Consider the following 11,380-nt stretch of genomic DNA (forward strand, 5'->3'; position numbering starts at 1 on the left):
CAATGTTTATATACCAAAAAGATTTTATAACATTTTTCTAACATTTTTCTGACATAATTTAAATATATACTTTAACCATGTAACACAAGCCTTCTGTAGTTTTTTCACTCTTATCTTTTATACATCCAACCACGTGCTTTCGCATACCAACTCTCTCACACCTATATATATATATATATATATATATATATCATTCGCCATGATAGATCGCTAGCCACTAGACCTTTTTCTATCTTCTCCTCCTGTTTATTTCTGTGTTCCTTTCTGTCGAATGTAAAAGACTTTCTCACTTCCCGAGCGTTAAACTAATACATCTGTTTGTTGTTTACACACCCGTCTTCATCTTTTGTTTTTTGTTTGTAAATTCTCACTATATATATATAAAAGAGAGAGACTGATAGACATATAATTGTGTATATAAATTCTTTGCTAATCCATAGTTTCTTTTGTTTATTCAGCTTCACACCTATATTGTTATGGAATTATTGAGTGGAGGTGAACTTTTAAATCGAATTCAGAAAAAAAAGAGTTTTACAGAAACAGAAGCAAGTCGTATCATGCGAATGCTAGTTGAAGCTGTCGACTATATGCATCAGAAAGGAGTGGTGCATCGAGATTTGAAACCTGAGGTTAGATGCTTTTGCATTCATTTGTTTTTCAGTTTGCTCTCTTGTGTTTCTTAATTTAGATGAAGTCATAATTAATAAGCTGGAAGGAGAGAGTATTAAATAAGGGGACATAACTGAATCTGACTTGTGGAGAATTTCATCACAAATAATTTATATCTTTTCTTTTACTTATTTCAGTCATTAGACTGCGGTCATACTGGAGCACTACCTTGAAGAATTTCACTCGAATGAATTGACTCCAGTACTTATATTTTTTAAGCTTGGTACTTATTCTATTGGTTTCTTTTGCCAAACTGCTAAATTTATAGGGACATAAACACATCAACACTGGTTGTCAAGCAATGGTGAGACACACAGACACGCACACACATATATGTGACAAGCTTCTTTCAGTTTCTGTCTACCAGATTCAGTCAGTTCAAGGTTATAGTAGAAGACACTTGCCCAAGGTGTCACATAGTGGGACTGAACCCAGAACCATGTAGTTCAGGGGAGATCAGATGTAATCTCCTTAACATAGTGCAATAATGTGTTGCCCTGATTATTTGTTGTGGTTAACAATCCAATTGCACTTGGAACATCCAATACAGAGGTTCCAAACAACCACAATGTTAAAACGTACATAAAGAACAAAAGGTAAAAACTTGTATTTATCATCATCATCATCATCATCATCATCATCATTTGGTATGGGTCGGACAGCTTGATATGTCGGACAGCTTGATAGGAGCTGGTAAGACCAGGAGTCATGTCAGGCTTCATTTCCTAGCACCAACCACTTTACAAGGTCTACAGGTGCATTTTACACAGCCCCCATTGCTGACAAGGTTACAAAGTATCTTGCAAGACAAAAATAGGCAAAAAGTCCTCAACTGGAAGACAGATGTAGTATTGAGGGTGGCGTGTGCCAGTTGAGAGATTAAAGGTATAGAGGGACAGAGGTAGGTATCTTGCTGTAGATACATGGATACCCCAGTTGGAAAGGAAAGGAGAGTGATAGTGAAGATGAGTTGGGACGTGCCATCAAGAGACTTTGGTTGGGGTGAGAATAGGTGAAATGATACGGAGGATTGGGCTGGGTGAGTGGGCTGAATAGAGGTGACTGTAACAAATGGTGGAGAGAAACCCATGAGAAACTTGGGGCAGGGATTGCAGTATGTGAGGGCATTGAGGGTGATAACTGATAAGCAAAGTATTTATGATGGAGAACAGCACAGAGGAGAAGGTCCAGAAAGTAGGTGATTGGTGAAGACAGCATGTGGGGGAAGATAATGGGAAATGGAAGTGGTTTGGGGTGGGGAAGAGATGTAGCTGAAGAAGCTGGGGGATGTAGTATGTGCCTATTCTGCTCTCAGGTGATAAAGAAGCGAGGGTAAAATGTGGGCTGGAAGGAAGAATGATGGGGCAGAGTCTCTCATGGACAAGCATTACCAAGGTGGTTTTAGGATATCATCCACTTTGGTCTGGCAGAAGCTTTGCTCCAACCACAGATTTGCTCTGTCCCCACTCAGTATTTTATTTGTAAGAACTTTCAGTTGTCCTCTTATGTCATATGTGTCTGTCTCTTTCTCCTTCTCATCAAATACTTCATTAAGACCACCACTAAATCTCTGGCCATTTGAAGGATCCTTGAGTTTCCATAACCTCCTTTTCCATATTAGTTTGTGTCTCTGGGTCCTTCTAGCCCTAAGTCAGAAGTCACTAACTACTAACCTATGTTGAGTTGTACTGGGAATGATTTTACATTCCTGAGCATCTGGCAAGTTTCCTGAAGTTGGTATTGCAAACCAGCAAGCCATTTGCATCACAAAACTTCAGCAGCCTTGTTCCATCCTCATTTCTAGAATCAAAGCCATAACTTCCATGCATGCCATGAAATCCTTCAGAGTTTTCTAACATGACAATATACTTTTATCCTTTTGCTTGTTTCAGTCATTTGACTGCGGCCATGCTGGAGCACCACCTTTTAGTCCAAGAAATTGACCCCAGGACTTATCCTTTGTAAATCTGGTACTTATTCTGTCAATCCCTTTTGCTGAACTGCTAAGTTATGGGGATGTAAACACACCAACACTGGTTGTCAAGTGAGGTAGGGTGAACAAACACAGACACGAACACACATACACATGACGGGCTTCTTTTCAGTTTCCATCTACTAAATCCACTCACAAGGTTTTGATCGACCTGAGGCTATAGTAGAAGACACTTGCCCAAGGTGCTACACAGCGGGACTGAATCCAGAATCATATGGTTGGTAAGCAAGCTTCTTACCACACAGCCACACCTGCGCCTATATATAATCATTGTTCCTGAATTATGGCTATGATTGTACATAGGTATTTGTGTTTGTTTGTGCATCAGTAGAGACACACACTTATATATACACAATTACAACATTCCAGAGCCTTAGTTTCCAAAGTCATTCCAGATTAGTGATTTTTTTCCAAACCAGCAGTGGTCACACTAAAATAAACAGATGCTTTTCAACCTTCATAGTCTTGTCTATGACATATGCTCACAGCTTCGTGCTTAGATAGAATTTGTCCCCTTCAATATATGAGAAACAGTGAACATTATATTCACTGGTGTTGCAAATAGCCAACCAGGCTGAATAAAAACTCAGTGTACACAATTTTTTAGCTTCATTAGTTTTGACATTCATAGTAAATGTTGGGTTGAACCACAAACCATTTTAATATGAACTATTAAACTGTTGCAAACATTCCTTGGAAGTAAAGAATAAAAAGTTTAGAATGGAACAACAATGCACTATAGAACAAAAAATGGACTATATACCTGTTGTAACTTGGTTATCTATAGACCGATGACATTTCGGAATTAGAATTCCTTCTTCAGATCTTCTTAGCTGAAGATCTGAAGAAGGAATTGTAATTCCGAAATATCATCGGACTATTGATAACCAAGTTACAACAGGTATATAGTCCATTTTTTGTTCTATAGTGCATTGTTGTTCCATTCTAAACTTTTTATTCTTTACAAACAATACACATTGCTTCAAGCGAACTACAATACTCTCCTATTCTTTGGAAGTTTAATGATTTCAAGATCTTTGCCATTGAATGTTTAATATATACAACTATTTCATGCAATGAGAGTTTTTGCTTTTGCTTTTCTTATATGGCCTTTAATGACCTGGTTATAGCTTATGCTTATATAGATACTATGTTGTTTGATTGGTATTTTCCTTCCAAATCCTCAGTCCCCCCATAAAGCAAACTGAACAGACAACTAGCTTCCACATAACTTAAAATCAAACCCCAATATATATAATTCTTTATTGCCCACAAGGGGCTAAACATAGAGGGGACAAACAAGGACAGACAGAGGGATTAAGTCGATTACATCGACCCGCAGTGCGTAACTGGTACTTATTTAATCGACCCCTGAAAGGATGAAAGGCAAAGTCGACCTCGGCGGAATTTGAACTCAGAACGTAGCGGCAGATGAAATACCGCTAAGCATTTTGCCCAGTGCGCTAACGATTCTGCCAGCTCGCCGCCTATCAAACCCCAATATAGTCAACCCTACTACTTTTCCAGAATTTTAATTGAATTACCAGGCCAAGTTTTAGGCATCAATTTCAATCTTATTTACCGCATAACATACAATTATTTTGATGTGACAGTACATCTATTCCACATGTTTTTATATAAATATTTTGCTCTGTCGGTTCCATGACTAGGGTTCCAGTTGATTCGATCGATGTAACAGCCTGCTCATGAAATTAATGTGCATGTGGTGAGAACTCTACAGACACATGTGCCCTTATAACATAGTTCTCAGGGAGACTCAGCATGTCACAGAGTGTGACAAGGCTGACCCTTTGAAATACAGGTACAACTCATTTTTGCCATCTGAGTGAACTGGAGCAACATGAAATAAAGTGTCTTGCTCAAGGAAACAACACATTGCTGGGAATTGAACTCATGACCTTGCGATTGTCAGCCAAATACCCTAACCACTAACCCATGCACCTTCACTTATAATTTACACCATATTACACACAACTTGTTGACCTCAGTAACTGCATGCTGTTACTTGCAGGAATGATGTGTGATTATACATTTGTGTGATCTTGCAATTTTACATTTTGAGTCTCTTATCATCATAACGTCTGTTTTCGATGCTGGTATGGGTAGGACAGTTTGACAGGAATTGTTAAGGTCAGGGGGTGCACCAGACTCCATTGTCAGTTCTGATATGGTTTCTGCAGCTAGATGCCCTTCCTAATGCCAACCACTCCACAGAATGTACTGGATGCTTTTTATGTGGCACCAGCATCAGCATCAATTCTGCTGTGGAAGACGGGTCTTGAGTACAGCAAGGCACCAGATATCTCAGTCCTTAATCATCTCCTTTTTAAGGCTCAGTGTCTTGAGATCAGCCTTCAGTACATTGTCCCATGTCTTCCTGACTCTCTCTCTCTCTTCCACAAGTTCCATCCATCCATCCATACATCTGTATGCAACTGTCTACATCCATACACATCACATGGCCAAACCAGTGCAGTCTTCTCTCTTGCACACTGCATCTAATTCCTCTCATTCCCAACTTTTCTCTCAAAACACGGGTGCTCTGCTGCTGCACATGTACACTGGCACTGTGCATCCAGCACATAGCTTTAATGTATACATATGCTGTTTAGCGCTTGATGTATACTTATGTTGCAAGCTGCCTGTTGTAACGCGAGATCTTGGGAGCTATCCAGGCAGCTATCATTTGTTTTAAAGGGCTTGTAATATTTATGGTGGCACCGAAAGATTATTAACTAAGAATTACCTATCCTGTTAAATTGTAAGATTATCCTCTAGTACCAACAGCTACTGATATGGCATATTACAACTTATTAACTGATTGTCTTTGCTGTCTTCGTCTATTTCTATCTTTATGCTGCTTAAATGATTGTACATAGCAAGAAACTCACAGTTGACTGAATCATCACATATATTCATTATTATTTGTTTTAGAACATTTTGTTTGAAGACGAATCTGAAGGAGCACAAGCGAAAGTGGTGGATTTTGGATTTGCTCGGTTAAAAACTGAAAATCAACCCTTGCAAACTCCATGTTTCACTCTAAATTTTGCTGCACCTGAAGTTCTTTCCCAAGCCACACCAAACAACAAATCTAGGGGTTATGATGAAGCATGTGATTTATGGAGTCTTGGTGTTATTTTGGTACGTAGCAAATCTGAAGCTTTTATGAATTTCTTTACAAACATGTTATAAGCTTTTGAAACTTCTAGCGCAGCAACCTGTTATAGCTATGCTTATATCAATTGATAAGACTATTAACTGAAACAATTTACTTTGTTCCAGTCATGTTTCTGAGTTAACCTGTCATGACATTAACAAGTTTGTAAACTTCATAATGGCTGTATACAGGTTTTTAAAATTTCATATATAAAGCAAATAACATAGTTGTATCTAATTTACAGTACACCATGTTATCAGGGAAAGCTCCATTCCAAACAAGAAATAAGACAGAAACCCCTGAAGGGATCATTAAAAGAATCAAAGAAGGAGAATTTGACTTTTCTGGACAAGAATGGCATGCTGTTTCTGCCAATGCCAAAAAACTAATCCGAGGTAAGGAGTTTGATGTGATATAATTTTGAGTCATTCATTGTATTTCTTCACTTCATGCCTTTATAACAACAGAATACAAATGTATGTTAGTCACTGTTTCTCCTCTTTAGGGATTTCAGGTTTTTTTGTGACTCATTTTCTCATTTCTAAGGCTTTAAATTAATATTTTAGAAATAAGAGCACTGTAGTTCACTTGAAGCATTGTAGTACTGAAGAAGGAAAATAAGCAAGCATCTAACAATGCAGAAAGTTTTACAAAAACCTTTATATTTAAGGTGCAATGGGTCATTCTCAGAAGAAAGCAATCTGGGAAATGTACAGTTACACCGATTCCGTTACCTTACTAAAACTCCTTGGCGTTAGGTTAGCAACAGTGGCAGCCACTCTCCAACTGTTTGTTGATGTGATGGGTTAGCAGTGACTCCAACTGGTGTAAGTAAATCTCCATCAACCAACAGTCGGAGAGTTGCTGACCCATCTGCTAACTGCTCCTAACCTAATACTGAGAAGTTTGAGTAAGGCAATGGAATCTGTATTGCACATTTCCCAGACTGCTTTCTTCTGAGGATGGACCTTTGTGTCTGAAATATAACGGTTTTTAAATTCAAATTATGATAAACGTAAACAAACAAATGAAGTTTGCTTTTAGAGGCGTTGAGATGTGATTTTTTAAATTCTCAAACGCAGGATAATGCTAATTATATAGCCTGAACAGGATAAACTACCCCTATTTTGCAGAAAAAAGTGTGGGCGGCCAGCCATGAGACACGAACTCACACCTCCATGATTACACGTCGCGGTGCTCTCAACTATTTAAGCTAAACTGCCCAGCCATAAGTTTCTCTGCAAATTTAAAATGTATAGAAATCTCGCTTTATGAGACGTTATTATATGTTAAATTCAAATTACGATAAACGTAAACAAACAAACGAAGTTTGCTTTTAGAAGTGTTTAGATGTCTTAGAAAGTTAAAGAAGTGATTTTTTAAATTCTCAAACGCAGGATAATGCTAATAATATAGCCTGAACAGGATAAACTACTATTTTGCAGAAAAAAAAGTGTGGGCAGCCAGCCATGAGACGGTTTTTGTCAAGCTTTCTTATTTCCCTTTTCTTTTCCTTCTAATGATTTAGAATCTCTACTGTTGGCTATTTTACTAACATTGAAACCTCTTTATAATTATCACAGGCCTTCTGACTGTAGACCCCCGAGAAAGATCAACAATGCATAATCTCCTACAGAACAAATGGATTCAAGGAAACAATGATCGAGTTTTCTCACAAACCCCACTGCATACACCAGGAATTCTTAGTTCCACGAGCAATGCTTTGCAGCAGCAATTAGTGCAAACCATGGATGCATTCCATCGTGCTGCTCGAGAAGGTTTCCGATTGCAAGACGTTGCCAATGCACCTCTTGCTCAACGGCGACAAATGAAGCGTAACTCAATGGATGCTCGAAGTAGTTCAAATGACAGCACGGCATCTTCTCCATCTTCATCTTCAGTATCGGCAGGATCAACAACAATGGCAGCTGTAGCCATATCCCCTACCATTAATCAACATCCTATAGACATTAACTTTCCTCATACCGACTCATCTTCTCGAAATACATCAAATACTTCCACGATATCTAATATATCACAAAGCAGTACTGGTTTCATACCAACTAAATCTATTAGACTACAACAGCAGCAGCCAGCTATTGTTGAAGATGAACAAACCTCTCCTCAGTTTTTAATGCAACAAAAGTTACTAGATCAACATTCCTCACCATATCAATGTTCAGACCAGTTTGGTTTCCCCTGTTTCAGTAGTGGCTCCTTAAATACACCTGGAAGTAATGATGCTACTGCTGGTCGGAGCATGTTGCACACAAGTGAAACTCCAAAATGTATCAATACTACATGCACAGTTTTTACCTATACAGATGCTAATGAAATACCGCAGAAACGCCATTTGTCTGAGAGAGAAAGCTCAGATAGTGATTGTATTGTTGGAAGTAGTTCAATTCCTGTCGACTCACCACCAAAAAAACGGCCTAGAACAGAAACTATCGTCATCGAGTAATATATTTAAATTTATTATAGAAAACTGTGGTAATTCATAAATCTTCGTTTTCTTATTAGGGGAGGATTGGCTCAAAAGAGAAAGGAAAAAAAAAAACGAGTGAGTGTGTATGTGTATATATGTAAGTTTTTCTATTGTATCATTGAAATTCTATTGTATATTTCATAAAAAAAAATTATGTAAGAACAAAAAATTTTAAACAGATATTTATTCTATTTTGAATAGTTTAATAACATTTTTAATAAAAATATACCAAATATCAAGGTATTTTGTTTGACCATATATTTTAGCTTTCTTAAATTCTAACCAAATGTTCAGATTATTTATACTATTGTAGCTATTAACATTGGTATTTAAGATGTGGTAGAATATTACATTTGGACTCCATGATGAGACTCTCTTAACTGAATGCAAAATGTTCTCTTTGAACTTTAATTACATTTTAAATTTTATTTTCGTAAACTTAATTTCACATCACAGTCTGGGTTGAAATGTTAGGTGTATTTAGACATCAGTATTGTTTAAACAGCTATTTTGAGAGTTACAGCACACAATTCCTATGATTTATTTAGGAATTGATCAACACAACTGGCCAACAGGTAATTCAGACTCTGTTCTAAGGACCCCCATCTCATAGCAGTTCTGTAAAACAGGGTTTTGTGAGTTAGCTATGTTCTAAGTTAAAGCTTTCTTATGAGCCTGGCTATAGGAACTTTGAAGTATGCTCCAACAAACCAATAAATTCATTCAGCTGATTGTCTTTATATTGAATTATATCCATGCACGAAATTTCATATTTTCAGTTCTTCAGCCATTTAAGTCAATGGAGACTTGATCAAAATATGGAAAACATGATATGTCAGATTATAATCAGCATGGGACATAGAGCACAAGTGAACTGAGAATGTTGATGAGCATTAAAAACATCAGCTAAAGTGTGTAACTGCACTGGTATGAACATGTGATGCAAATAGACAATAAGTGCTATTGTGCTTCAGAAAAAGAGTAGATGAAAGAGGATTACTGATATATTGTATGGCATGCTCCATGGTTGACATCTTTTCTCTCTTCCTACTACATAGCAATGACATACTTGCTATTATGCCCAACAATGATACTACAATTCATTCATCCCTAATCATGCATAACCCATGCACAGACAAGGTACGTCATGCCGCACCAATTCTATGAATAAAGATCTTGAAAGCATCTTCCAGTGGAGATGTACTAATCTTGTCTCTTTCAAGAGCAACAAAAGTGTGTTTTTAAATCAAGAAAATATTTTCACACCACGACTCCCTTAACCCTTTAGCATTTAATCTGGCCTTATTCTACTTGCTTTACGTCAAAACTGACCAGACTCAACCTATCAAACCTACCCTGCAATGTCATTCTCAAAATGTACAAACACACAATTGAAATCTTGAAGCTACAAAATAATGTTTGATTAATTCAAAACAATGTGGAGAAATAAGCATTACATCCAACAAAGAAATCTGAACGCTAAAGGGTTAAATATACAACTAAGCTCTCATAACTGTCCCAGATGTTGGGCATCTTTATCATCAAAGATGTCTCTAGATGAAAACATCCTTAACATAGCTAGGATTGCATCTTAACTAATAACCCTTCTCTTCAGTTGCCCAGAAGATACTTCAATCTCTTCCTGCACCCCATTCTATAATAGTCCCCTGATCCTCAGCTTTCATCATGCCATTTTCACTCAGGGATTCCTGATTCCCTTCTTCCTCCTTGCATTCAACTCCTTCAAGCCCTGTACTAACACCTCACCCAGCCTTTCCCAAATGCCAACCCCTGGAACTCCCTACCTGCAGCAATATTAACATCAATCTCACCAGTGTGGAAGGATTCGCAATGGCCATTGACTGTTCCTTTCTCCACATTTGATGGTAATATTTGTGTCTAATGTTTCAATAAAATTGTCAATAATTAGAAAATTATAAAAATGTAAAGTTATCCCCATTTTTAATGGTTTAAGATAACAAAAAAAAAATTAAATAATGAATAAAAAGCAGACCTATCTATCCCAAAACACGGTCAAAAAGATGTTGGACGAGAATGAGTTTCATTTTATTCTAGACAATGTGGTTGTTGAATCCTCAAGTGGTAAAATATAACTCTAGAGTAATCTGGATGACTGCATCGAAGGTGTTGGCTGTTTGATCTAAAGTTATTAATACTGGATTGCTACCATTATGGAATTGTTGAATATAATATATAGTGGCAGGGTTGATTAATATGTATTTTCAGTCAAGACTAATCAGGAACAGTAGAGATATTTGTCTTCACAACTGAAGAGAATAGTTGACTTCATTAGTAAACTGCTCGATACCTAAATTGGAGTGTGAAAAGTTCCCTATATTCAAACTGGTGATAAGAGTTGAACAACTCTGTAAAACTCAGTATTGTAAAGTTGTTAAATGGTAAAATAAAAAAATAAAAAAGACAAAAATAACGAAGAAAAATAGAAAAAGGTCCAATATTTATATTTCATCAAATACAGCAACATTTAAAGTTTGCAAGAATATGGACACAAAATTCTTTATGAAAAAAAAAAAAAAAAAAAAAAGATAGGCATGTCCAGTTCTCATTTCTGAAATATTTCATGGCAAGATTTCTTTTATTTTTCAGTCGACAGGAGCTTCTATATATATTTCTTTTATAAATAAAATTTCAAATAGTGCAACAAAAGACTAAAAGACATACAGTGAACTTGACAGGCAACAAGGATAAGAGGAAAATAAGATTTTGCAAGATTGTAGGATATTAGTGCAAAGTTCACATTTTACAAAAATGTCAGAAGCAACAAACATAACAGTTTATAAGTAAAAGATTTGTAATTTTATAAATTTATAATAATTAGTTGTTTAGAAAAGATTTGATGGTAATATCTGTGTCCAATATTTCAATAAAATTGTTAATAATTAGAAAATTATAAAAATGTAAAGTTTTCCCCATTTTTAATGGTTTAAGATAATATTCAGTTGAGAGAAGAAATTAGCTACAAATGAATAGAAATCTGAAGACTTGTTTTTTTTTTTTTTTTTTAAAG

The 11,380-nt window shown here is 36.5% G+C and overlaps 2 protein-coding genes across 2 annotated transcripts in view; one reads left to right on the forward strand and one right to left on the reverse strand.

Moving 5' to 3' along the window:
- Positions 1-11,374, forward strand: part of LOC106869891 (ribosomal protein S6 kinase alpha-5) — a 47,654-nt gene extending 36,280 nt beyond the window's left edge. Inside the window, exons 13-16 of the mRNA XM_014915813.2 lie at positions 459-629; positions 5,618-5,827; positions 6,088-6,238; positions 7,427-11,374. Of these exons, the coding sequence (XP_014771299.1) occupies positions 459-629; positions 5,618-5,827; positions 6,088-6,238; positions 7,427-8,307 (1,413 nt within the window). The 3' untranslated portion in view covers positions 8,308-11,374. The remainder of the gene's footprint in view (positions 1-458; positions 630-5,617; positions 5,828-6,087; positions 6,239-7,426) is intronic.
- LOC106869890 (echinoderm microtubule-associated protein-like 2) overlaps positions 1-11,380 on the reverse strand; it is a 374,285-nt gene that overhangs the window by 141,832 nt on the left and 221,073 nt on the right. The gene's annotated exons all lie outside the window — the stretch shown is intronic.

Source organism: Octopus bimaculoides, chromosome 11 (assembly GCF_001194135.2).
Source record: "Octopus bimaculoides isolate UCB-OBI-ISO-001 chromosome 11, ASM119413v2, whole genome shotgun sequence".
Classification (NCBI taxonomy): domain Eukaryota; kingdom Metazoa; phylum Mollusca; class Cephalopoda; order Octopoda; family Octopodidae; genus Octopus; species Octopus bimaculoides.